This window comes from Saccopteryx bilineata, chromosome 4 (genome assembly GCF_036850765.1).
Source record: "Saccopteryx bilineata isolate mSacBil1 chromosome 4, mSacBil1_pri_phased_curated, whole genome shotgun sequence".
NCBI classification, from domain to species: Eukaryota; Metazoa; Chordata; class Mammalia; order Chiroptera; family Emballonuridae; genus Saccopteryx; species Saccopteryx bilineata.
In genome coordinates this window covers 274473302-274499930 of record NC_089493.1, presented here as the reverse complement: position 1 = coordinate 274499930, position 26629 = coordinate 274473302, and the positions used below count along the sequence as shown (strand labels likewise).

Sequence of the window (26629 nt, the reverse complement as noted above, 5' to 3'; positions counted from 1 at the left end):
CATATCTGCTAACGAAAGGGCTTCCCTTGCTTTAGGCGGTTCCCTGGTTCCTGTACCCTCATTAAGATTCTAAAAGCACTGTGAGCAGCATCGGAGCACATTGCAAATTCCCCTTTGTTCTTTAAGAGCCTTTCCCCTGACAGACAGGAATTTACTCTACTGTAAAGCGAAGAGTCCCAATTTAGACAGACAGGATGGATGAGGCAGACAGCATCATTGACCTGGTTCCACTTCCTTAGCCTTTCCAATTAAGGAAGATGTTGCTGAAAGTGAGACCTCGCAGACATGTAGTCATTCATACCTTGAGTCCTCTGGGCTGAGCCTCTGTAGGGAGAGCCCTGTATTTCTAATGTGCCCATAGGGACCGGAGCAAGATTCTGTTGGCAAGTGAATCCTAAGTGTTAATGACTGGCCACTTGTGAGTACTTTATCTTCTTGGCTAGGTAATTAACATGCTAAATAGATAGCATTTGTTCTTTTGTCTTCCAGAAGCTTTTTTTAATGAATATTGGACCCCTGACCCTACACCCACGGGGTCTTTGATCTTGGAACATCAAATAAAGAGTTAGCGTATCATTGTATCCAAGAATCAGACTCTTGGTTTTGTCAACACAGTTGACAGAGATTTCCTGTGGTTTCCCAAGGAAGGTCTTTTCCAGTGAAGTTGGCTCTTACGGGCACACGATGGCATTTTCTCTCTTTACCCCCTTGGGATTCTGAGCAATGAAGCGTAAGCCCCAAACAATGGCCAAATGGGCTGTGAAGTACAACTTAATGAATCTGGGCATACACCCAACACCCGGTGCCAGTGCTTTTGCAAGGACGTGGCTTTGAGAATGAGGCTCAGGTTTTTGAGTCCCAAGTGCAGCTTCTTATCTTCCAGTCAAAATCTCGCTGGTGGATTCTGTGTGGAGAGAGAGGCGGAAGCACACAGACTCCTCTGGGCTGAAGAGCAGAGGTGGCAGGCTCTCACGCACTAAGCAGCACGCCGGGGATCCTAACCCCACTGCGGGTCACACAGCTGGAGGGCGGATGGCTTTGCCTTCTGAAGACAAAAGCAGACCCTGCCCAGTGCTTGCTTAATTTAACACGGGGAAACTGGGAGCCACCTCTCCGAGTGTGCCAGCGATAAAAGTTCTGGATAGAGGGCACTCTGGGAGGGACAGCTCAACTAGTGAGCTCTCTTGAAAAAATGGGCTCAGTGAAGGTTCTCACCCATCACAGCTGCCACTTCTGCACCGTTGGGAAGGAGTTAGTAGGGGTTTGAGGAGAGAGGCCTGAATGTTCCCTCCAGGACGTTTCCAAGTCCCCCGCGGCAGCAATGTGGGGAGAGTGGGGGGTGGGGGGGATGTGAAAATTAAGAGTGAGGTGTCCACTTGACAATTCCCTTTGAGCTGTTGCCATTGAATAAATGCTGGTGATTGGACTCAGAATGGTGATTGGAATCGGGGAAGAGGAATCCCCTTTCCCCCATCTTAAGACAAGAGTACCAGAGCTCAAAATGTACCTGGGTTCATCATGGCTCTGACACTCATCAGAATTATTATAAATAGACATCATTGTGAAGAGACCACAGAGGAGTGATCAAGAAAGTGACAGTTCGTTGAGGGTAGGGGTTCAAAATGTCTTGATTTCTCTATTACTTTTTTTTAAAAAAATTGTGGTAAGAGCACTTAACATGAGATTTACCCTGTCCACAAAACTTGATGTGTACAATGCGTATTGTTGACTACAGGTCCAGTGCTGTCTAGCAGATTTCTAGATCTCATTCATGTTGCTTTACTGAAACTTTATACTCATGGAACAGCATCTCCCGATTCCACCCCCACCCCCACCCCCGCCTGTCCCTGGTAACCACCATTCTACTCTCTGCTTCTACAGGTTTGACTATTTTAAATTACTCATAGAAGTGGAATCATAGCTCCACTCCCATGTCCTTTGCAGCCATATTTATAATAACCAAGATACAGAAACCATCTAAATGTTCACTGATGGATGATGAAAGAAAATGTGGTGTGTGCTTACCACAGAATAAGAGTCACCTTAAAAAAGAAGGAAACCCTGCCATATGTGACAGCGTGGATGAACCTTGGGGACATTGTGCCAAGTGAAATAAGTCAGACACAGAAGGACAAATGTGCCTGATTCCTACCCCTGTTCTTTCTCATTCACCGTCGGGGCCAGTGAGCTGGTGCTGATTTGCATGGCTTCCTAGAAGCCCATATTGGAAAATCTGCTTGGATAAAGCAAAGCTTCCAACTGAGTTCGCACGTCATACCCATTTTCTGTAAGAGGCAGCTTGAGGTTGCTTTCCCAGAATTACAGACTCAACATGGTTACATTCAAAGCCAACATTGTGCAGACAAAAATAGCCTTTATGTGCCGGTTTCCTGTTTTTCTTGGAAACTGCTTGCTGAAAACCACCACCTCCTCCCCATCCGTCCCTTCCTCCTCCATGCGCACCCTGGCCCCCACCCAGAGAGTTTATGTTTAATGACCCGAGACATGACCACCAAGCTGACCCATTCAGTTGGCTTTTGTAGAGAGTGAATGGATCGGACTGTTCTCTGGCTTTCTCTCTCCTGAGAAGGATCTTCCCCAGCCCTTTGGACAGTGCTCTGCAAACCGGGAATTAAGCTCTTCGCTTTCTTTGTCTCTGTCTCGTTTCTGCCCTCATTCTTTCCCAGATCAGACACAAGTTGTTGGTGGCCTTGCCCCTAATGGGGACTTCATATTCTTTCAGGATTATTTCTAATCCTCCTAGGGAGCCGTCTTCTCCTCCACGCAGAGAGTTTGGACACCCTTTGAGATGTTCCGTGAGGATGCTTTGCTTCTCGTTGCTTCACCCTTCATCAGTTTGCTTGATGCAGGTGTCCCCTTAACGCCTTAATGAGAAACTTAATCCTCTGGGTATTGGGGGAGCGGGGGGCATTGGAGACTGGGCTACGCGGTTCTCGCGTCTCATAGAGTGGAAGAGACAGAGGTGGGCGGCCTACCCGTGGGTTGCTTAAGGACTGAAGAGCTCTAGCCTCGTGATAAATGGTGCCGGGGCGGTAGGTTCAGTGTGTCCACCACTCAGGTCTGTTTTCTCCTTTCTTCCCTCAGAACCCACACCCAAGTCCGCTGATCACCCTGGAGACCCAGGTCAGTACCTTCCCGTGGTCTTTGTCGCTTCTGTCTGCACGGATGTTCCGGCACCAGCTCTCCAGGGAGCGTCTGTGCGTCCTCTCGGCTCCACGGCTCAGAAAACCTGGACGGGCACAAGAGGCCGTTCCTCTGTCCCGTCGGGATGTGCGTGCGTGCACGTGTGCGTACGCGCACCAGCTGATGATGTGTGTTCGCGCACGTGTGTGCCCAGTGTCCGGAAGGGTAGAACCTTACCCGTTGTCCTTTGCTTCTGCCCAACAATCATGAGGAGGTGAAAGGAAAGGGAGAGAGGAAACAGAAGGAGCCAGCAGCAGGGGGGTGGGGGTGGGGGTGGTGTTCTTTCATGACCTTGGGCTGAAGAATCTGGATGGCAGTGCTGTGTCTGTGTGGGGCGGGTGACCCGTGGGCCCTGTAAGAAGGCATAGCCCTTAGGTTCACTTTTCACTTTCCTGAGAGCTAGGGCAACAGGCCAGCTGTGAGTCTGGGCCTCCGGGTCCAGCAGACCCAGTGCAATCTCAGATCCATGTCTTCTGGCCCTGAGAGGTCACTTAACCTCGAGGTCTCCTCTCCCCGCCTGGAATATGACCACAGTGAGAGCGGCCTCCCGGCAGGGTGGTGGGGAGAATTACAGGGAATGACGACCATGGAGTCGTTGGTGTATACTGAGTACTTGTGTCAGCTCTGTGACCCAATAGCCCTGTACCTTTCCAACGGGACTCAAAGTGGGCGTGCGTCTCTTTGGACTGATCGTGTCCTGAGCATTGTGGGTTAGTCAGAGAGTGAAAGGAGAAGATGGACAGGATAGCCCCATCCAGAACCCCACCGCTCAGAGTTTCTGAGGGTCAGAGACAGGCAAACCTATGGGACTACTTCAGGACTGAATAGCAGCTCCCCAGGGATTCTGGAGCTCTCTGGAAGGGACCACCTACCTCTCTCCTTCTCGACCCTCTTCTCGGGGTCCTGCCCTCTCACCGGCATCTCTGCCTCAGTCTTTCCAAAGGGTACGAGGAGGGAGCCTGCCCTGCCCCTCCTCCCCTGACCCAGAAGGCCAGACGTTGAGGGGAAAGTGGATTCTAGGGCTTTCTTCGCCCTTTTGCCTCAGGTCTCCCAGCGCACACGTAGTTCCCTCGGCTCTGGGGGTGACCAGACAACGGGCGGGCAGGAAAGAGCCGTGCTGGGGCTTTGAGGGGGATAAAGACCCGGTTTTATTTGTCTGTTTGGTTGTCCTCTGGTCTGGCTTTTCCAAACTTCTGCTGTTCACATGTCACCTCAGCCATGTTTGCCATAGGTGAATTGTACCTGTTCTGTTAAATCACTCAAAAATGCATTTGTCCTTAAATTCATTTTCTTCCTTTCAGAAGTAGACTTATCCTAAGCTAATGGTTACCAATTAGGGGTATCTTTGATCCCCCCCCCCAGAGGGCATTGAGCAATGTCTGAAGATATTTTGGATTATCTCCCCTAGTGGGGTTCTAGCCACTTGTATGTAGAGGCAGGGATTTGCTCAGTATCCCTCAATGCACAGAAACACCCCACCCATAGAAAGGAATCTATCCTAAAATGCCAAGAGTGTCGAGGTTGAGAAACCCCATCTTAAGCAATAATATTGGTGAAATCACAAGTTTGACATGCTATATATATTTTTTTCAAAACATTAAAATAAGTATTAAATCAACAAAATTTACAAGTTCCTTTGGGTGACCTCTAAAAGCATCTAAAATACTCCCAGGTGTTGGTGTACCACACTTTGGGAAATGGGTCTCCAGCCTGGCTTCCTGGTGGATTGTGGGAACTTCCAGGGCATTTTAAAAATGATGGCCTTGCTTGACCAGGCGGTGGTGCAGTGGATAGAGTGTCAGACTGGGATGCGGAGGATCCAGGTTCGAGACCCCAAGGTCGCCAGCTTGAGCGTGGGCTCATCTGGTTTGAGCGAGGCTCACCAGCTTGGACCCAAGGTTGCTGGCTTGAGCAAGGGGTTACTCGGTCTGCTGTAGCCCCACGGTCAAGGCACATATGAGAAAGCAATCAATGAACAACTAAGGTGTTCTCATCTCTCCCTGTTCCTGTCTGTCTGTCCCTGTCTATCCCTCTTTCTGACTCTCTCTCTGTCCCTGTAAAAAAAAAAAAAAAAAAAAAAAAAAAGATGGCCTTTCTTTTCTTTATCAGTTCTTCCCCATAGAAAAACTCATTGGACTTAAGAATAGCCCCTGGGAAACAGTCTGTGTCCAGAATTCTGGAAGCCAAATCTGACGTCCTGGGGGTGGAGTGGCTCTGCCCTGGAGGGTCCTGTCCTTCGCCCTCCTAGATCCCTCACTGTGGAAACCATCCAGTCAGCCCTTCAACCTCGTGAGAAAGAGCAGTCTCATGCCAACGGCTTTGCCAGTGCGTTGTGAGTGTGACAGCTCACCTCTACCCTATGACTTCTTAGAGTCACATCCTCTAGCCCAAGGGACCCGAGCCTCGATCTGCAGCCAGCTGTGGCACGGGATGGGCTTTCTGCATTTGTGCCACACACCATTGGAGAAATGACTCAGTTTGTCTCCAAACAACACTTCCGTCAGTCTCATCTGGTTCTTGGTCTTTGAGGAGCTATAGGATATTGTTGTCTTTCCCCGGGTTCTGATTTCCCATGTTAAAGAGACACTGGAACCCAACCAAAGTGCTTTTAAAAAAAAAAAAAAACCTCTTGGCACAAGCCTGTGGTGGCCAGATCTTACTTTGTGCTGGGCCTCAGCCCATCGTGTGACTCACAGTGGGATCCTATTCAGTTGCCGGCGGGCAGGTCAGACGAAGGGGCAAGGGAAGCGTTTCCTGGCAGAAAGTGGTGGCCCAAATATTACCCAGATGGCACAAGCAAGATGGCAGATGCGGCGGAGCTTGGAAGAAGCAGCCATGCAGAGGAAGTGGCAGATGTGCCCCGGGCCCTGGGTCAGTGCCCACTTCCTCCTCCCAGCTCCTTTTGCTCCTAAGAAAGGCATTACCTGGAGCACAGGTGCCGCAGGTGTGCCTGCCTTTTAGGTTTCACTGCCAGCCATGTCCGCACGTCACACATCGCCGGTGGCTTCACTTGCACAGGGCCCAGCCTGCCTACGACCACCGGGGCCTTCCCTCCATGCATCTCCTCTCTCCCTGGGGTTCACTGCCTCGTCCCTCACTCGTACTTGGGGAATCTGTCCCCGTGCAGCTGTTCTGAGTTGGGGGAGACGGATTGATTGCTGAGGACTCCTCTAATGCTCTCTGCCATCAGCACAGCAGAGCTTTGCATCTGGTGGCATCAGCAGGACTCTCTGCTTAACGGCCAGATTAATAGAATGAGGAAGCCGGGGAAGGTTGAAATCCCCGGCGTCAGCTTTCCCCTCAGCAGGCAGCGCCCGGGGTGGACCGAGAAAGCCTGACACGCAGTGGTGAATGTTTCCCTCGTCTCCAGATGGTGACCCGGGAGCCAGGTGACCTAGAAATGCAAAAGAAGTGTGACAGGAGTTTGAATTTGGTTATCAAGCTCAGTGGCATGATCACGATCCCCACTCTCACTGGCTTTCGCTATTTGCCAAGAACTGGCTTCTGCCACTGAATCCCCAAGCGCCTGAACTACATAGGTGCTCTTATGATACCCAGTTTTCCAGATATGAAGAACAGAGCTTAAGTAATTTGCCCAAGGTTGCATAGGAAGCATAAAGCATCAGAGGGTGTCAGACTCAGGGCCAAATGACATTAGAATCTATCTTCTCAACCTCTATCTCGTTTTTCTAGTTGCCTTGACCAGTAGAAGGATTTGCTAATGTGTAGGCAGAGCTGGAGGGATGTGCATAATGTAAACAACCCAAGACCCATGGACAGACAGACAGATGAAAGAAAGAAAGGCAAACAAAGGGAAGGAATGAAGGGAGGGAGGGAAAGGAGGGAGGGAGGGAGGGAGGGAGGGAGGGAGGGAGGAAGGAGAAAGAAAATATGCTTTGCACAGCTATACACAGATGTACTTAGATAAATAGAGCAATAGGTAGAGGGTGAGTTGGTAGATATATAGATAAACAGATATAATACTTTGCACAATAAGAATTCTTGACAGGTTGCCATGAGACTTGCGGGTAACATGGTTTAAGCACTGGACCCAATAGAAAATTTTTTTGCAAGCAACAAAAATGAAACATCTCCTTGTGCTTCAATAGTGTTTTGAAAAAAATTGAATCCGCATTATTTGATTCTCTCTTTCCCATTGATCCCTGAGATAGTGTAGCATTTCTGAATCCACTTCCAATTGACAAGGCCTCTTGTCTTTTAGTTTTAGCTTCTCCGCTTCCTCCCCCCCCCCACCCTTCCACTGTCAATTAGTTAATGGCCTCATTCAAACACTGAGATACCTGGGGAGTTGTAATAAAGGAACTCTTCAAGAGAGTAAAGATTCTTCAGTCTGGATATGTGTGAAGTTGGCTCTGCTGAGATGGGAGCAAACCTTGGTCTGCTTGAGATCCCTCTCAGGACCTGAAGATCAAGGGCATCGGGAGGAAAGCTCCTGACAGCTCAGCCTGCAACATCCAAGCAGGAACTTGAATTTCTTTGATCAGCTAACTGTGTGTATGTGGGGGGGGGGGGACAAGGGGAGAGAGTTCCATTCATATTATTTAAAGATGATGCTGAGGCCCCAAAGGATTGTGAACGGAGCTCATGACGAAAATGAGTAAGGGGTGGAGGAAATGAATACTTTAGACGTTATACTGATGGAGCCATCCAGCCATTCACTTGTTCAGTAAATGGTTTGGGGGTAGGAGGAGGCCAGACCTGGTGCTAGATCAGGGGTTTTCAACCTTTCTAATGCCGTGACCCCGCAATACAGTTCCTCATGTTGCGGTGACCCCAAACCAAAAAATAATTTTGGTGGCTACTTCATAACTGTAATTTTGCTACAGTTATGATTCGGAATGTAAATACCTGATATGCATTATGTATTTTTCCGATGGCTTTAGGCGACCCCGCCGGGGTCGAGACCCACAGGTTGAGAACCGCTGTGCTAGATGCTAATGTAAAGACACTGCAGTGAGGGAGACAGGAGGCTCCCTGCCCACGGGGCATCCGTTCTGGTGGGAGGAATCAGACAGTGACCTGACAAACAAAAACACCCCGTAATTTCAGGCGGTGATACGGGAACAGAAATAAGACAAACATGTTTGTAAACGAGAGTGACTGGGCACCGTGGGGACCGTGGGGGAGGTCATTCAGGGAGGTCTTTCTCTGGAGGTGAGTTTCAAGCCGAGGAGGAGCGATTTGAGCTGAGAGCTTACGGTTGAGGACAGTTAACCAGGCAAAGCGACCGCAGTCATCGCGTTCTGAAATTTTTGCGAATTATATCTGGCTTCCTATAAAAATAATGCCAGCTTTCTTTAGCATCAATTAAAGTGTTAGTTCCTCCGCGCTCTTCCCATGCCTCTGTGTTATTATAACGTCAAGACGAATGAGGAACTACCTTATCACGCAAAGGTGAAGGAAGAGGGCTGAGGAGGTGGAAGAGGAGAGAGGGGGGCTTAAATTGGAGGCCGTGCAGCCAAAGTAACATCCAGGACGAGTGTTTTGGCGGGGCCGAAGGAACTTCCGGTCTTAGCAATGTCATCCTGAGAAAGGGAGTTTATGTGAGAAATCCGGCTAATTGTTGACATTCGCTAATTAGCTGGCTCATGCTTGGTGCAACAGTAGCCTTCAGTCTAAACCAGTGTTTCTCAGCTGGAGCAAATTTACCTCCTCAGGGGACATTTGGGGAAGTCTGGAGACGTTTTTTGAGAGTCATAACTTAGAGGCAGGGATATGCTACTGGCATGGAGTGGCTAGAGGCCAGGGATGCTGCTAAACACCCTGCAAATACCCCAGAAAGAACTACCGGCCCCAAAGGTCAGTAGTGTCAAGGACGGGAAACCCTGGAATAACACTATTTGCTCTGTGGACAGTTTATTTTACAAAGACAGTCCCGGCCATAAAATTGTGACCATGTAGAAATGTGTGATTTGTTCCTTCCTTGTTCTCTTGTTTGGGTTCCACTGTCACCGTCCCTGGTTAATATCAGATTGTCCCTCCCCTTGGCTCCAAACACAGCACATTCATCGCCCAGAGTCTCCGGCTCCGTTGACAGTGACTACCTCTGCACTCAGAGCCGTGACTCATGACGCGAGTGAGCGTGTGCATCGTGTGTGTGTGGGGGGGGGGAGGGAAAACACCTCTCAAAGATGGTTTCCCGAGAGGTTTATGGCTCAATGGTGCAGAGACCATGCGGAGTTAAAGAAATACTTACAGAAGAAAGCAATGTAAAAAGCCCAGCTCCTTGGCTGGGGTTGGGAGAAGGGCTGGCCAAGCCTTCTGGACCGACGCGCGGTCCCTGTGAAGAACGACATTCCGAGGCCCATTTCCTCTTCCGGAGGCAGACCATGGCCTCTGCGCAAAAGTTCTTTCCCCTGAAGCTCTTCCACCACTGGCGGGATGAAAGCAATTGTGGCCTTCTCGCCTCCTCTCTTCCAGTTCTGGGCCTCGATTAGCCTTTCCCTCCATAGAGACCAGTTCCTGGAGTAATCGGGGAGCTTCCGAATGGCTCTTATCTGAGCCTCCAGCCCATTAATTCTTATGGTGCCCAGCATCTGTTGAGAGGATAGTGAGACCAAATGGCTTCTCAGCCCATCTGCTTCCCTCCCGCCAGACTCCTGGGGAGAGCCTGGTCCCTCTCTGGAGCAGACGAGGCTGGTTTGGGTACAGACCATACCCCTCTGCAGTGATCTCCTCCCCTGCCTCTGGTTTGCTGGGTCTTTCACTAGCCCTAGTCAAGGAGTGGGACAGGGAGGTGACCAGCTGGACCCTTGCCTGGGCAAAGGCTTGGCTCAGTGGACGGGGAGGCCGGACATGGGCAGTGGGAATGTTCCCAGGGAGGATTTGCAGTCCTGTGACCACGGGTGCCTTTCTAGTCTACATGACTCAGGGTGAACGACGTGATGCAACATTCCACAAACAAGCAGCCAGTTCCCCAGCGCGCAGCCACACAGGCCACTCCGGAAAGTAGTGTTGAGGTCACTGTTCCTCTGTTCTGGGTGGGAGCTGACTTCGCCCAACACAGTGAAGGCTTGAATTTAGCCCTCGACTGGGGACACTTAACGTTATGGCTCTTGTCAGTAGTGACTAACGTGCATGGAGTATATGTGTGCTGTGAGCCGGGAACTGTATACCGTACACATATTCATGAACTTGTTTTTAGCTAACATTTCTTAAGCACTTATGGGATATACTGGGAAGTCTTCTAAGTAAGCTGTGTGCATGGATTCACTCAATTCAGATTTCACCACGGTCCCCACAGGAGGATTACTGTCATCCCCTGTTTACAGACTAGAAACTGAGGCACAAAGAGGTTAAGCTGCTTGTCCAACAACTAGCAAGTGGAGCAGCCAGGATTGGAACCTGGCAGTCTTAACTTCCATTTGTCAGGAACTAGAACCCTATGAGGCAGGTATTAATCTCGGTCCCACTTTATGGGTGAGTCAGGGGAGGCCTAGAGAGACTGAGTTTCCTTTTAAAAGTTATATAAGCCATTAAGTAGTAGAGGCTGGATTAGGGCCAGGTTACAAATGAAGGACTCCTTCATTACTAAAGATATAGGCATAGATATAATATAGTTATACATCATAAATAGGTTAGTTTAGAGATTAGATACAGATACAGTTATAGATCTATAACATACATATATATAAATATATACATTACATGTACACATCATGTATCATGATGTAGATGTTAGATATTAGATGTGATTAGATGTAATTATACATTAGATACAATCTATGCCTAGTTTATAGCTAATATATATATTGTATACACTGTAATGTGTATATGTATAGTGTATATAATATAATGTACTTCTAAAAATAGTTTAGGTGTAGACATTAGATATAGGCATAAATAGAGATTAATTATAGAGAATACAGACATCATGTAGCTATAAGGATAGGTATAGATATAGATAGTTACAGGTATAGTCATCGATATAGTTATAGGTAGATAGAGGGAAGTTAGAGGCAGAGCCATCCAGCGCAGATGGGTTTGGAAACTTGTGGGCGCGGGGTGAATCCCAGGCTCCAGGAGGGCTGGTGCTGCAGAGAGGAAGCAGAGGGGTGGAGCGTGGAGGAGGAGACACTCACGTTTCCCCTCCAGCAGAAGCATGTTTCACAGAGAGCCGCCTCCCACACCCCCGTTGGAAGACCCCGAGGCACTGAGAGGTGAGACACTCGGTCTAAGACCACGCGCTCCTGAGCTCAGAGGAAGACGGAGTGCCTGCCTCCAGCTCCTGCAGTGTTGGCCACGCCTCCGCCCCTCGGTTTCCCGCCTTTGTAGTTTACACACACACACACACACACACACACACACACACACACACACGGGAAAACCCAGAGTGGGCCAACACCCTGCACAGCCGCTGGCGTCTTAGTGACAGAGCAGAATGCTCCTCGCTGTCATCAGTCAGAGAAGTAACACGTGGTCCCCGGCAACGGGAGGACAGCAGCCCCACGCCTCCTTCACCCACACCCTCGCCACTTCCATCTCCGGCGTTCGGTCTTGGCTGAGATGAAGCGTGTTGGCCGTCCTCTTTGTGTGCCCCGCCCCCAGCAGATCTGCTCTCCACCCTTCTCCTCCCTTCTCTGGGCCCCCAGAGACTGATGTTGATGGAGCTCATCACGTGGACTGCTCATTGCTTTGGCCAAGAGGAGGCGCTGGCAGCAGACGGGAGGGTGGGAGGACAGAGGACCGGGGTCGTTTTTCGTGGGTGCGCTGTGTGTGCCTGTGAGTGTGGCTGTGCCTGTAGCTACAGCCTCTCTCCCGTGGATCTGATAACGGGCTCCCCTGGTGCTGACACCTTCCGCTGTGGCTGGCTCTGCCGCATGCACCTCCTCTGCACGCACCTCCTCCGTTGGCTTCCCTTAGCGAGCATCTCTTTGTGAAGTCTCTGTGGCTCTCGCTCCCGAGAGTAGCACCGGTTTCCTTTGGAGACGCTGACCTGGATGGTTAGCCTGCCTCCAGCCCCTTGCTCACACAGCCCTGCCAGGGGGTTTTCCCAGGGTGAGTCACGGTCATTTCACGTCATGTTTTGGTAAAGTAGGGGGGCTTCAAACCGAGGAAAGGTCCCAGGATGGGTGCCAGGGAAAAACTGAGCCGCCCAGTTGTGGGCGTGGGAGCATTTTTCTCGGCAGAGGATCATAGCTGTCATTCTATCTGTGACAACCTCCCTCCCAAAACCAAGCCAAGAAACCAACATTCTAAACACCACTGTGATAAATAAAGTATCAGAGGACCCAGATGTAAGAAGAGGTGCCCCAGGCAGGGACAGTTTGCTCTGAGTCCTGGGATTCCCTCACACCACTTCTGTCTGTCCTGGCCCCAAGGCAGTGAAGGGCTAAGGGACTAAGGTCTCTAGGGTGACTTCCTGTAGCCACAGAGCAGACAGACTGACAGACACAGAGAAGACAGCGTATCTGCCAGCAAGCAAGTCCTTCACCCTCTCCTCCTCCTTTGTCACGCCTCCAGGAAATGCAGCCCACCGTCCTAGCGCTTAAAACGAACTTCTCAGGAGTGCCGCCGCCTCTCCTCGGCCTCCGAGAGCCAGGGGAAGGGCCACCGCACTGGCATGGCTCCAGCCCAGGGGGTCGTGGCTGGGAACTGGGGTGCCAGCAGGACGGAGAGGATCAGGCTGGTCCAGCTCTGGCCTCAGTTACACCCTCCCTGCTGGGTTCCGTTGCTTTCCTGAAAGGAACATCTGATTCCTCATACGAACCCCCTTCTAATTTTCTTTTGGAACCGTAGCTCTTATTTTTTTCCACGGCAAGGAAGAGGGCTGGATGGAAAACTGAAGTTAGCTGCAGGGCAGGTGCCAGATGGGCGGTGCCAGGGACGGCCTTGCGGCTTTATTGTCCCGCGGAGGAAACGCCCCGCCAGCTCCGTGCTCCAAGGAAGAAACACCGGCTCTAAAAGGGTCCTAACGCAACTCCTCCGCCAGATAAATGCTCGCTGCCCCAGTCATCGCTGGGCACCGGTGACGGGTCGCGGGTGGTGACTTTCTCCTTACGTGGCCCTAGACCCAAAGCTGTCTGTCTGTCTGCAGGCCTCCTTGTGGCCTTCTCCAACTGGCCGTGGGTTTCCTTGCGGGGAGGGAGCGAGGAGGGGTTTGGAGGACTTTTGAAGAACTGGAAGGCAAAACCACTCTGAGCTTCTAGATCAGGGGTCCCCAAACTTTTTACACAGGGGGCCAGTTCACTGTCCCTCAGACAGTTGGAGGGCCGGACTATAAAAAAAAAACTATGAACAAATCCCTGTGCACACTGCACATATTTTAAAGTAAAAAAACAAAACAGGAACAAATACAGTATTTAAAATAAAGAACAAGTAAATTTAAATCAACAAACTGACCAGTATTTCAATGGGAACTATGGGCCTGCTTTTGGCTAATGAGATGGTCAATGTACTCCTCTCACTGACCACCAATGAAAGAGGTGCTCCTTCCGGAAGTGCTGCAGGGGCTGGATAAATGGCCTCAGGGGGCCGCATGAGGCCCGCGGGGCCGTAGTTTGGGGACCCCTGTTCTAGATGTTAGTTCATGGCAAGGACTAGCTGCCCCCTTTGGATGGGGCCCAGGGACACCTATTTGTAAGAGTCCCCTCCTGCTCTGCTCCTCCCACTCGGCTCCCTGTCAGCCTCCAGGGGCCTGCGTCTGCAGCTCCCGCAACACAGAGAGGATTCTGACTCCTCCGAGGGTCTTGGCAGCAGAGTGTTCCAGCAGCCTGGACCTGGCCAGCCCGTGCGGCCCCTCGGTGAGGTGGGAAAGAGCCCTATAGACCGTGTGGCAGGCCGCCTCCCCTCCCACTTACGTGTCCCAGGACCTTCTGCCTGCCAGCCCATCTCTCTGTGCCAGCCGATCTCCCCATGCCTCAGTTTCTTTCGAAAATAGAAGAGTCCCAGCAGTCGCTGCCGCCCAGGGTGCTGGGATGATCAAACGGGACAGGATACGTTAAGCAGCAGAACCAAGCCTGGCAGTAGTGAGCGTTTAGGGTCATCTTTAGAGTCCTGGGTTCGAATCCTGACCTCTTCACTTACTGAAACCTCCGAGATGATTTTTTAGCCGCCCCACTAGTGAAAGCTGCCACGACAACATCTAGCTTCCTAGGGCTCTTTAGAGGGTGAGCCGAGGACAGCTGTAAACACCCCGCCCCTCCCGCACCCCCTGCTTTTACTCAGGTGTCAGGAGCAGGCCTGGGAAACGAGGGCCCTTCAGGCTCCCTACACTGTCTCCCCAGCTCAAGCCATAGCCAGGGAGAAGATGTTGGTGTGCTCTCTTTGTAAGAATTTGTTTGGTGCTCTTTCTGGAACATTCTTCCTTCTCTACTTGGATAGCTGCTTCCCTCTTGGAAGAGAGGGCTGTAGCATTAGGTAAACTACCCAGGAGGTGTTTGGCAGCTGAGCCAGGCACTGGAGTTCAGTGACCCGGCTGGGACATTTGCCTGAATGCTCCACACCTAGGGGTAAACTGTGTTGTCACCGCACGCGTCAAGCCAGGCCAGCCTGTACTCCAAGCAGAATGGCAGAGGCAGGGACAGTTCTTCTATAGAAGACGCGCAGCAGCAGCTGGCCCCTGGAGGCACACCTCTCCCTGGAGGGCGCTGAGACCTGGCTGGGCGTGCAGCTGACCCATGCTGAAGAGGGTCCTCACAGCTCCCTTGGGCTGCCAGGCCATCCCGGGAGCCTCAAGGTGCAGTGTGGACGGGGTCTCATAATTCTCTTCTGCCTCCGGCCGCTATGTCCCATAAGGGTCTCCCTTTCCCCAGGGTGGCCTTGTTCCCCCTGCTGGTCCACCAGGGTTGTGAGGCGAAGCACTCCTGACATTTTTGACGAGACTGCTCTTTATTGTGGGGCCAACCAGTGCCCTGTAGGAAGTTCAGCAGTGTCTCTGGCCTCTACCCACTAGATGCCAGTAGCACCCAGCCTCCCTGGTTGTAAGAAACAAAAATGTCTCCCGACAGGGCCAGGTTGTCCCCTGGCAGCAAAATCAACTCTAGCTGAGCACCATTGGCCTAACCAAGAATCGTGAGCAGAGATCCTGTGGAAGTCACTGACAACTGACTGGCCAATAATGGAAGGGTGCTGGTGAGATGAGGGGAGGGGAAGTCCGTTGTTGGACACCTCCCTATAAATGTCATTAGATTTTAAGCTTTCCCTCTCAAGTGACCTCCTATGGGCTGGGTTAGACACGAATTAGAATGAGCGAAGCCTTTCAGCGTGGGTGAGAGGAGAAACCAAGGAAGGCTGCAATGTTCCTCCTTCCGTTTAAACAGCCAGCAAACCCACAGGCACAGAAACGTGAAGGAGCCCCGGTGGGTGGGCCCCTGGGGGGGGGGGCTGAGACCCTGCAGGTTCCAGCTCTGAACCAGGGCAGCAGCGGGAAGACTTGAGTCCCAGGCGGGGCCCCAGAGCCCCACGCTCTTAAAGACGTGGGGTTGGCAGATTGGTCACGGTGTGGCTGTCCCAGGAGGGTGTGGGCTTGTCTGACACCCGGAAATAGTCTGTGGCTTTGGGGCTGACGCTGTAACGGGTTCAAAGCCGCTGGCATTTACTCCCTCGTTAGTGGACTGTCACTGTGCCGCATTCAGACAGGCTGCTGTTTACTCTCTAGACTTCGTGAAAGAGTCTTGTGTGCTGAGCGTTGGCCTGAAACAGCCACGCTGTTTACGGCGCTGGCTGCTTGGTGTTTCCCTGTTAGTTTGTCCTTGGGCGTCCCTCCGCCCTGTTTTCTGCGGGCAGCTGGAGCTGGAAGCGTTCTTGTTTTTCTTATTTATTTATTTATTTATTTATTTTCAAATGATCCTTTTGAGACTCGAGATCTTTTTCTGGATTTGTTTTTCATAGTTGCTATTATCAATACTGTATATCATGTATTATTGAATATATTGTATTGTACATGTTGTATGATTGTTGTTATTATATTATTATATTATTGATTAACTTGTTCATTGAACTGTTTATTTATTTAGTGCCTACTATGTGCCTGACACTATTTTAGGGGGCTGGCCATATCACAATGAGTAAGACAGAAGTTCCTGCTGTCATGACTTTGCATTCTAGACAGATGATACTTGAGAGACATATGTTTATATGTTATATCAGATGATGGCAAATGCTAAGGAGAAAAGTTAGACAGGAGGGATGGGGCCAGACCAAGTCAGTCAAGGAGGGTTGCCCTTCAGTTTGGTTGGATCAGGGATGGCCATGCGGAAATGCGGCAGTATTCAGCAGAGAGCTGAAGAGCATGAGTGGGCGGAGAACTGGAGGAACAGGGAACAGCTAGTGCAAAGGCCCTGAGGTAGGATGTGCTTGGCATGGTTGTTGCACGATAGAAGCCAGTATGGCTAAAGCAAAAACGAGCAAGGAGAGAGGAGTGGAGGTAGATGGAGTCAGGAGTGGAGGTGGATGGAGCCAGATCATTAGGGGCTTGTTGACTCTAGAAAGGACTTTGCTTTTGCTCCATGCTGGCAAGCCTTTGAAGGATTCCAGCAGAGTGACATGGCCTGACTTTTGAAAATGAAATCAGCTGCTCTGCTGAGAATGGACTGTAGTTGGTAAAAGGGCAGGAACAGGGACATGGGCGAGAAAGGAAGCTGATGCGTATCCAGGGCAACACAATGATGTTTTGGACCAGAGTGTTAACAGTGGAGGCCAAGAGAAGCGGTTCCAGTCTGGGTGCTTCTGAGAGTAGAGCTGACTGGACTTAGTGTAGAGTGGAAACATATAAAGCAAATCAAGCACATGATAATAAGTAAATAAAATAAAACAATATAAATAGTATCAAGTGAAAAGCCAATCTTCCATATCCTTTTACACAGTTTCAGAGGTAACTGCTATGAACGGTTTTCTCTTTTCTGCTTCCAAATTACTTTTGCACGTTAACATGCATGTGCGTATACATGTGTGTGTGTGCGTGTGTGTGTGTTATGTGCACAGGCAGGGATTGTATTTGTTTTCCTGAAGTGGGATCCAATGGAATATATACTGCTCCCAAAAACAAGGAGATATTTCAAAATGAATATGAAGCAATAAAAAAAAAGAAGGATTTGATTTGTTTTATTAAACAAGAACATCAGAAAAGCAAACGATAAGTCAAAGAAAGTTGTTCGATTATGCAGATGAGATGCAAAACCAACTTTTATTTCATTGGTGAGAATGCACTACACAAAAGGCTGAAAGTACTGGGAGCATGTGCACGTTCCTGAGCCCCTAATTTTTGTGAGCAGTGTATTTTGAAACATGTTGCCATTCCTTCCTTTATATCTTAGCCCTCATTTGCTAGCAGCACAGATCATTTCCTCACTGCTTGTAAGTGCCTTCCGCATTGTCCAACTCTGTTCCCAGCACCCGGCATGGTGTCTGGTAGGTAGTAACTAACCGTTCAATAAATATTAACTACATGAATGAAGTATTCTGTCATCTATTTAACTGATTTCCTGTTGGTGCACATTTAGGTTGTTTCCCTCCCCCCGCCCCCCGTCTTAAACAGTGTGGCCTTTCTTGTACATGCATCTTTTCACACTTGCGTGTGTGCATGTGTGTGATGAGTGGCTGGATTTGGGACTGCTGGCTAAAGGCTATGTGCATTTTACATCTGGACAGGCATAGCCACAGTGTCCTAGCCAGAGGTTTTATTTTCAAATCACCTATCAAAGTGATTTCCTGTTTCCCCTCTCCAAAACCCTTGTGATTATCAGTCTTTAACATCTGTGTCAACCCCATGAGTAAAAACAGTATCGTGCTGTTTGGATTTGCATTTTAGATATGAGTAGGTTGAAGCATTTTTTTAAAAGTGGTATCTGTTGATTGAATCCTTAGCCACGTTCCCCTGGTGCCTGATGGCAGTTCTCTCATTCTCTGCGTCCTTGGAGATATCCTGGGTCACCGGAACTGAGACTTGCTGAGCCTTTATCACATGTCAGCCATTGTGCTTAAGTACTTGACATGTGTTAACTTGCTTACTCTTCCCATGAACCCTGTGAAGGAGGTAGGGTTAGTGTCCTCACTCTCAGCCAATGAAACCGAGGCTCAGAATGGAGTGAGTTACATAGGGCACCTGAGGTGGAGAGTAAGTGGGCAGCTGGTATTTTGAACCTGGGCAGAACTCTTAACCGCCCTGCCATACGACTCGGTGGAACTGGTAATAGCCATGACTCTCCTTTAAGGATCGACCACTCTGATATTTTGAAAACAAACAGCCAAAGCACTTCCTGGCTTAGGGAAGTGAATGGACCTGACAAGGCATGTGGCCATGCTGGACTCTGGGATCCCCTGTGATATGAGCTTGGAGACAGCTCTGTCCTAGGTGCCTGAAAGACAGCTGAGCCACAGGCGCATTCTGGGACATGTCCAAGATCACACAAGAGAACAGTGTCACCTGTTTCACAATGAGTCACCTTTTCTTCTGACCAAGTCTTCAGCTGCTCTGCAGAACTGGATGTGGGGGCTTACTGCCGAGGCATCAATAGTCAGAACTGTGGACTGGACCAGCGAGGTGGAGAGATGGATGGAACATGATAGACAGACCTGTGGGAGAAAGAAGGGGAGGAAGGTTGGAAGGAAGCAGGGAGGAAGAGAACAGAAAGAAAAGATAATCAGTAGATAGATATAATATCTCTGTTTATATAGAAAAAAATCGCCACTTTACACGGGCCACTGCTTTGAATACCAAGGACTGGAAGAGGAGGGACCCAGTGCCCTGTGCTCAGGAAGCTGCCATCCAGAGCAGAGCGTTTTAACCTCTCCAGGGTCATGGACCCCTTTGGCATCTGGTGAAACCTATGGCCCCCTTCTCTGAATAATATATTTAAATGCAAAAAAAATATGCATAGGATTACAAAGGAAAGCTATCAAAATATGTACAGAACTAACATTGAAATACAGCTGTCAAAATATATAGAGGTAACAACTATGTGAAATAATAATGCAATTTACATGTTTTTATTAGTAAGTCAGGTAACTAGATTTGACATCGGGTCTGTTAACTGCTGTAATTTTGGAGTAGTGCAAGTGTAAATCACATTTTGAGACATCTGCTACCAAAACAACATGATATGAAAATATCTGTAATTTCTGTTGGTGCCGGAGTCTCAGGTCTTGCTAATACGTCTGCAGTCTGGTGCTTACATTCATGGCTGAAGGATGTGCTAAATTTTAGTTATAGAGTTAGTGACAATAGTTGTGGAAATGAATTGTACATTCTTATGACCCTCCTCCCCCAGAGTTCTCTCCATGAGTCCTCTCAGGGCATGGCTACCTGGATAATGATCCCGGACTGAATGGAAGGACAGACCATCGCAAAATGCTGTGTCCTTGAGTGATATGGTGCACCAAGTCACTGACACCATTTACACGAGTGGTCTCGCTGTCACTCTCGGTCCTTCCCCCCCCCCTTCCCCAACCACTTATATCTTACAGTTGAATTACTGTAAGATAAATGGACTTTTGACTTTCGATACTTCTCCATTGTGGAGTGATGCCAGATCTATGATGATGTGGGAGCACCCAGTGTCCCGCAGAATACTCCGGAAGGTTTCCCGGAGGAGCCGCTGCCCACACCGTGGCCTGTAGGGTGAGTGAGAGCAGGCCAGGAGAGGCAGGGATGAGAGGGTGCACTTCCAGCAAAGGGAACAGAAGTGAAATCATGGGTCCTATCAGGAAGTCACAAGAAATGCAGTGTGAATGGAGCCCAAGGAAAGGAGCAGAGCATGGCAAGAGACGGGCTGATGAGGTGGGCCCAGGCCCTGACAGTGGAGACCACGTCCGGGAGCTTGAGAGTTATTGGGTAGGCAATGGGGAGCCGCTGGGGGTGTTTCAGCAGGAGAGTAACATGGTCTAAGATCGGTTGGAGACAGTTACTTTGGCTACTGCATAGGAAGTGGATTGGAAAGGTGAGCTTGGAAGCAGGGTGAGGGGGGTTGAGGCAAGGGACATTCGCTCCAGAAGAGCTAGGAGGAAGGCCTGAACTGGGTCCAGCGATGGGGAGAGGAAAGGAGGGACAGATTTAAGGGCCGTTAGTCTGTTGACAGGGAAGGATCTGACAAGTTGGGGCAGAGCGTAGAAAAAAAAATGAGATAGGATTGCATGAAGAAAGGATAAGTTTAGAGGGAAGATGAAATAAATCATCCTTGGACACAGGAGTTTATGTCTTAGGAAGCTGTCAAAGAGCAGGTGGAGCAGAAGAGATCTGAAGGAACCCCCACACCTGTTTCCCCAGAAGACCCAGGACTCGGCAGTGTGGAGCCCCGCACCCAGGAGCTCAGGCAGAACTGCAGAGATGCAAGTTCAACGCAGGCCAGTCTCCCAGGAACGAACAGAGGGAAGAGGTAGTGAGAATTAAACCACCTTTAAAAGAAAACCCTGCACTCTGCAGGGATTTATATGCCTTTCTGGGCTGAATAATAAATTTTTTTTACAGCTATAGCTGGCGTTATATACGACCTTATAAAATGCCACCATAGCGTCTCAACGAATATCGCATTGCGGAATATATGACTTTCTTTTCCAAGGGCTTTATAAAGCACCGTCCTCTGGCTTGTGCCGGCAGGAGAGCCACACTGCACTTCATCCAACAGAGCAGGCGTCTTCTCTTGGGCGGCTCGTCGTTGTCACAGTTTTTGGGCCCCAAGGCTGCAGTCACCAGCAAGGCGGGATGCTGATCTGACACATGCAAAAGTCCCCATGTTGGGGGATGTCAGCTCAGCCAGGACCAAAGGTCAGACTGGCTCTTCCCTGCGGAATTCAGCTTGGCTAGACTTGCCCTGACCAATTTAGAAGTTGCCCTTTTACAAGGTATGTGTGTCTCTCTGATGGCCTGGGGTGACCCTGGGAGAATTCACACGCGCACACCATACACACACACATAACACTCACACTCACACAGGCACACACAGGGGATGGGGTTTCAGCTGTTGACATCCTCCGATTAGCCTTGCCCACCTTTTATTCCCCTTTCCCTCGCCCTCCCGGGACCATGGACATCTGCGTTCAGAATTCACCATTGCCCAGGCAACAAGGTTTTCCCCCCACCGGAAAAGTGCAGTCAGACAACCGTGTTCGGAAACGCTGGGGAGCCGCAGTGGGGACTCGGGTTAATTGTTTCTGGCTAACTGGGAGTTAAGAGAGCGCTATGGTTTCAGTCCCGGCTTGTAAATTTTTTTTCGAAGTGTGTCAGCCCGTTTCCAATATGTTAGATCCGCTGTAGGGAACTGAATGTTTGGGGTGATTTAATTACATAGGTGTCAGTCCCGTCTCTGTATGTGATGCTCCCCACCCCACTCTCGTCCACGTCTGCCCTCCTCTCCACACTGTGTGCCCCCGATGGTGCACAGTCTCCTCCCCCAGCCAGGCAAAGCCCCGCCCCCAACCTCTCCCGCATGGGAACCCGCAACATAATTTCTAGCAGGGCATGAGCAGAAACTTTAAAGTAATGAATAGCTGGCCTGACCCGTGGTGGCGCAGTGGATAAAGCGTCGACCTGGAAATGCTGAGGTTGCCGGTTCGAAAACCTGGGCTTGCCTGGTCAAGGCACATATGGGAGTTGATGCTTCCAGCTCCTCCCCCTGTCTCTCTCTCTCCTCTCTCTCTTCTCTCTAAAAATGAATAAACTAAAAAAAAATTAAATTAAAGTAATGAATAGCTGTTTATTTTTCTTGTTCCATTCCATTTATGGCAAATTATATTAGTTTTTCCTCCTCTGTGGGGGTAAGGTTTCCTTTTTAAATTAGTCCAATACAGAGAAAAGTAGAGGAGCCGATTTAAAGAACGTGGCTAAGAAAAGGAAAGAACGTGGCTAAGAAAATGACTTGTACGGGTAGGGTGAAATTGGAAAAGTTAGCCGATGGGATGATTAAAATTTAGGACGAGTGACTCAGTTCCTTGCTGTCCCCTTCCTTCTGGGATTCCTAGGGTAGCAGGCGGGGTCATCCAATTTATTTTCCTGATCGTGGCATCTGCCTCGTGTGTTGGCGAGCCCCGTTTCCAGGCGGCTGGCAGCCGCTTGCTACTGAATCCACAATGAATTGATTGTTCCTCCTGCGGGATATGTCGCTGCCCTGCTCCGCTGCAGCCCCTTTCGGCAAGGTCTTTGTAGGTACCATAAACTTTACACGTTCCTATGGTTAGTAGGTAAAAGGCTTTGCAGAGAGGGATTTAGTTGTTGTTTTTTTCTTTTTGCTCTAAAGTGTGAGTTCATTTAAGTGAGAGATGAGAAGACTCGCCTATTGCAAGTCCGAGAAAGAGGTGGGGGGTGGGAGTGAGGGGGCGCAGCTCCTGCTGCAGCCGCCTTGGTGCTGGGACCAGGCCCTGGCGTCCTAATAGACCTGTGTGGGGCCCCAGATCAGCTCGTCAGTTGTGATGCACCAGTTGGGCAAAGACATGTAGCAAGCGATTGTTGACTGATTTGTTATAAATGCTCAGAATCAGCATTGTGAACAGTCGCTTTATTCAGACTTAGCTCCAGACCCGAGCTGTCCAGCGTGGTGACCAGGAGCTGTGTGAGGCCGCCAAGCAGCTGAAATACGGCTAGGTCCAGTTGAGCTGCGTTCCAGGTGTAAGGAAAGAGATGGCACGAACCAGACAAAGTAGAACTATCACACTGATACCTTTTTGTATTGCTTGCATGATGAAAAGAGAATATTCTGGATATATTGGGTTAAATCGGTTATTCAACTTGATCTCTCTCTCTTTTTATTTTCAATGTGGCTCCTAGAACATTTAAAGTTACAAATGTGGTTTTCATGATGATGAGGGAAATTGGACTAGATCAAAGCTGAACCCAAGAAAAGCTCAGGAAACAGTTTTTCTTTTAAAATGGTGAGTTTTCTCACTTCTTGAGCTTAGGGTCTGGGGTCTGTTGAGAGGAAACAGAGAGATTTCATTTCATCGATGGTTCTGGTTAGTTGCGTTCAGTTATGGCGGGCTTTGCCTCTAATCGTACCCACTGGCCCCTCTCCCCAGGGACGGAGGCGCTCTGCTCTTATTACTGATTGCCACCATGGTTTCTCCATGGCTCCTGCCTGGGCTCCATGCACAAAGGCGGAGGTTGCAGAATTCAGAGCTCCTGCCAGCCGACACACGGCAGGATGACAATGGGATAGAAACAGAAGGATGGTTGTTAGGTGGCCGTCGGGGGCCAGTCTGGGGATGAATTGAGGCTCTGTTACCTGAATGGCAGTGTCCTCAGTCCGTCATTTCTGGCATTGGGCAACATGTCACCTGCAGGAGTCCCTTGGCAAGATGACCTGTTGAAGGGGACTTTGCAGCAGCGTTCTGTGGGTGTGTTAATAGGCCTGCCTTTCTCCGGAAGTGTGGTGTGTGAGGGAGTGATTCCTGCCCTAGGATACGGGGATGACACACGACACCCAACATTGCCCCCGTGAGATGGACAACAGCAGCGTATCAGTCACATATACTTGCAACGTGCGGAGGCGGATGCCACAGCCCACCGCGCTGGACCCCACGGGGTGGGGGGCACCCGGGAACAGAGCGCACGTCCAGGGTGAAGTGATCACAGGTTCCACGAGAGAATGTGATTGTCTTGTTTGAATAATTCCGAGGGCTGGCAGAGAACTGAAGTCCTCTCTACTCAGGGGTGAGCAGGAACTGTGTCTGGTTCCTGTGATAAGAAGGGCTGGTTGGCGAGGGCACCTGACCCGAGGGAGCAGCGTGGGCAGGGGGAACTTAGGGTTGTGCCGTGTGAGGGCCTCTTGGTTTTTCTAGATGTCAAGGCAACGCAGTTTAGTGGGGAGGAGTAGATGGTGGGATCATCCTATCCACGTTTGAACCCTGGCTGCTACTTATGAGCCATTTACTTCTTGCATGGTCAACATTCCCCTCGGTAAAATGGAAATGTTACCATCGTGTGTGTGTGTGTGTGTGTGTGTGTGTGTGTGTGTGTGTATGTGTGTGTGTGACTGTGTGTCTGTCTGTCTGTGGGTCTTTCTACTGATACAGATACCCATACGTATTTCCCCTTTCCAGAGTGCACTTTAATTCCTCCCTTCCTTTAAACAACAACAACGACAGTAACATCACAACCGCAAGCAAATCAAAAACAGCATCTAATGAAAAACAGATGTGTCAGTGAGCAAGCCGACTTCTTCAAGCCAAAGGCTGCATCTGGCTCTCCATGTGCTGTTTCCACTGACTAACCAAGGACTTGGTTTTGCATGGCCAGAGGCAGACATTGGCTCATTCTGTCTCCGGGCCAAGGAGCCAGGCTGTTAGTTTATGTAAGGCTAAGTTGACACGGTCTCCACCCTAGTTCAGACACAGTGTCCAGGTTCTAAGGGCTTTACTTTGGCCTAGTGAAGTTGGCCGCCTGGGCACAGGCACAGCCCTGGGGCACGTGGCTCTCAGATGGCCGGGCCGGGTGCACCGCGGCCGGGGTCCCCTGCCTTCCCTAGAGGTGAACTGTTGTTTCCTTGTCTTAGAGGCGGCCTTACCCATGCGTGGAGCTCAGGGGCCGCCAGGACTCGGGATGTTGAGAAGGCAGCCTGCCTGCTCTGCCTGGGGAATGGGCTGGAACCTGGCTAAGCGTCAGTGCCCCCTCATTTGACACAGTTGGCCACCTGATGGCTCTTTCCTTCCAGATACGCACACTGTCTTTGTTCAGAGGCAGAACCTCACCCCAGCAGTTGGAGGGACAGTCCTGGTGTCCCCTCAGGGGCTCATACTCCATCTGATACTGTGTGTTGGAGATTTTATTGCTCCTTGCTGCTCTCTCACCCTGGCGGGATGTTCTCCATGGAAACCCCCACCTCGCTTACCTTGTGAGATCCCGAGTCGCAGCTGTGCTGAGCAGCTCAGGGAGCGGACCTGGTGTGGTTCTTTGAGCAGTGTGAGCGGTGGGGTCTGGCATCCGGCAGACGGGCAGCAACACTTCCTAACTCCAGGCCTGGATGCACCCGTGCCTCTTCTCCTTCCAGGGGACAGATGGTTGTGGGTGCAGAAATGACAAGGACTTCAGGCAGCACAACCCAGCTATCAGCTGTTTGCAGTTATTTGTTTTTATGTGTGTTTTATATGTTCATACATAAACACATAAACACGCAGTTCTTTAATAAATTAGAACACATTCTTTGTGTCAGATATGATTTTTGCCCTGATGGAGCTAATAGCCATGTGTGTATATGTGTGTGTAATGTTTGCATGTGTATGCAAGTGGGTATAGACCTGTCACTCACAGAGCAGTGACCATTTATTGAGCTCCCTGTATGTCAGGCACTAGTGCTAAAAAACTTATTATTTAATCCTCATAACCACACTGGCTGGTTAGGCACTATACTATACTGAGTGCGCAACATTTTAAGGTAGAACCTTCTAGAACCTATCCTATTTTTATAACCCCATTTCACAAGTGAAGAGACCTAAGCTGAGTGGTCAAGTGCCGTACCTGGATTTATATATTCAGTAAATGGCCAAGCTAGAACTCATACCTGGTGCCCCTAACCATGAAGGTCATCTGCCTCATCTATAGCCATGGATAGATTTCTCAATGGGCATGTCTACAAATTCATGTGTGTCCACGTGTGTCCAAGAAGCAGACCCCAAGCCTGCTGCTTGGGGTTGCTGGTTTTGAGGCTATAATATCTGCTTCCATTCATCTTTGCTTCCTTATCAGTAAAACAGTTGATGGTGCCTGTCTACCAGCCCTGTGGAATGTGAGCAGGGGGAGGATATGGAACAATGTTCCAGGAAGGCCATTGTTGGCTAAGAAGAACTGTATAGACAAAGAACCAAGAAAAGAACCATATATGGCCAGTTGGCTCAGCGGTAGGGTGTCAGCCTGGTGTGTGGAAGTCCTGGGTTCGATTCCTGGCCAGGGCACACAGGAGAAGCACCCATCTGCTTCTCCACCCTTCCCCCTCTCCTTTCTCTCTATCTCTCTCTTCCCCTCCCGCAGCCAAAGCTGCACTGGAGCAAAGTTGGCCTGGGCGCTGAGGATGGCTCCATGGCCTCTGCCTCAGGTGCTAGAATGGCTCTGGTTGCAATGGAGCAATGGTACAGATGGGCAGAGCATCATCCCCTGGTGGGCATGTTGGGTGGATCCTGGTCGGTCGCATGAGGGAGTCTGTCTCTCTGCCTCCCCACTTCTCACTTAAGAAAAATACAAAAAAAAAATTAAAAAGAACCATATAGGTGAAAAGAACAGCTGTTGGCAGTAGAAAGTTAATTTTTTTTTATCAATTTTTATATATTTTTAGTCAATGCTCATAATAACCCAACAAAGTGGGTATTATTCTCCCCCCTATTATTAAAGAGGGAAACTGAGTATCAATAAAGAAAGGGTGGAGTCCTGGTTTGAATTCAGGTCCAGAGCCCATGTTCTTGGTTCTAGACCAGGCGCTGATAAACAATGGCTCGGGGGCCACATTCGGCCAGCTGTCCACTGTAGTGAGTGGGGTTTTATGAGGAA

General features: G+C 49.8%; 1 protein-coding gene across 1 annotated transcript in view; it reads left to right on the top strand.

The window, feature by feature from the left end:
* The window catches only part of XYLT1 (xylosyltransferase 1), a 334100-nt gene that overhangs the window by 100527 nt on the left and 206944 nt on the right, over window positions 1-26629 (top strand). Inside the window, exon 2 of the mRNA XM_066274755.1 lies at window positions 3106-3144. Coding sequence (XP_066130852.1) covers window positions 3106-3144 — 39 coding nt within the window. The remainder of the gene's footprint in view (window positions 1-3105; window positions 3145-26629) is intronic.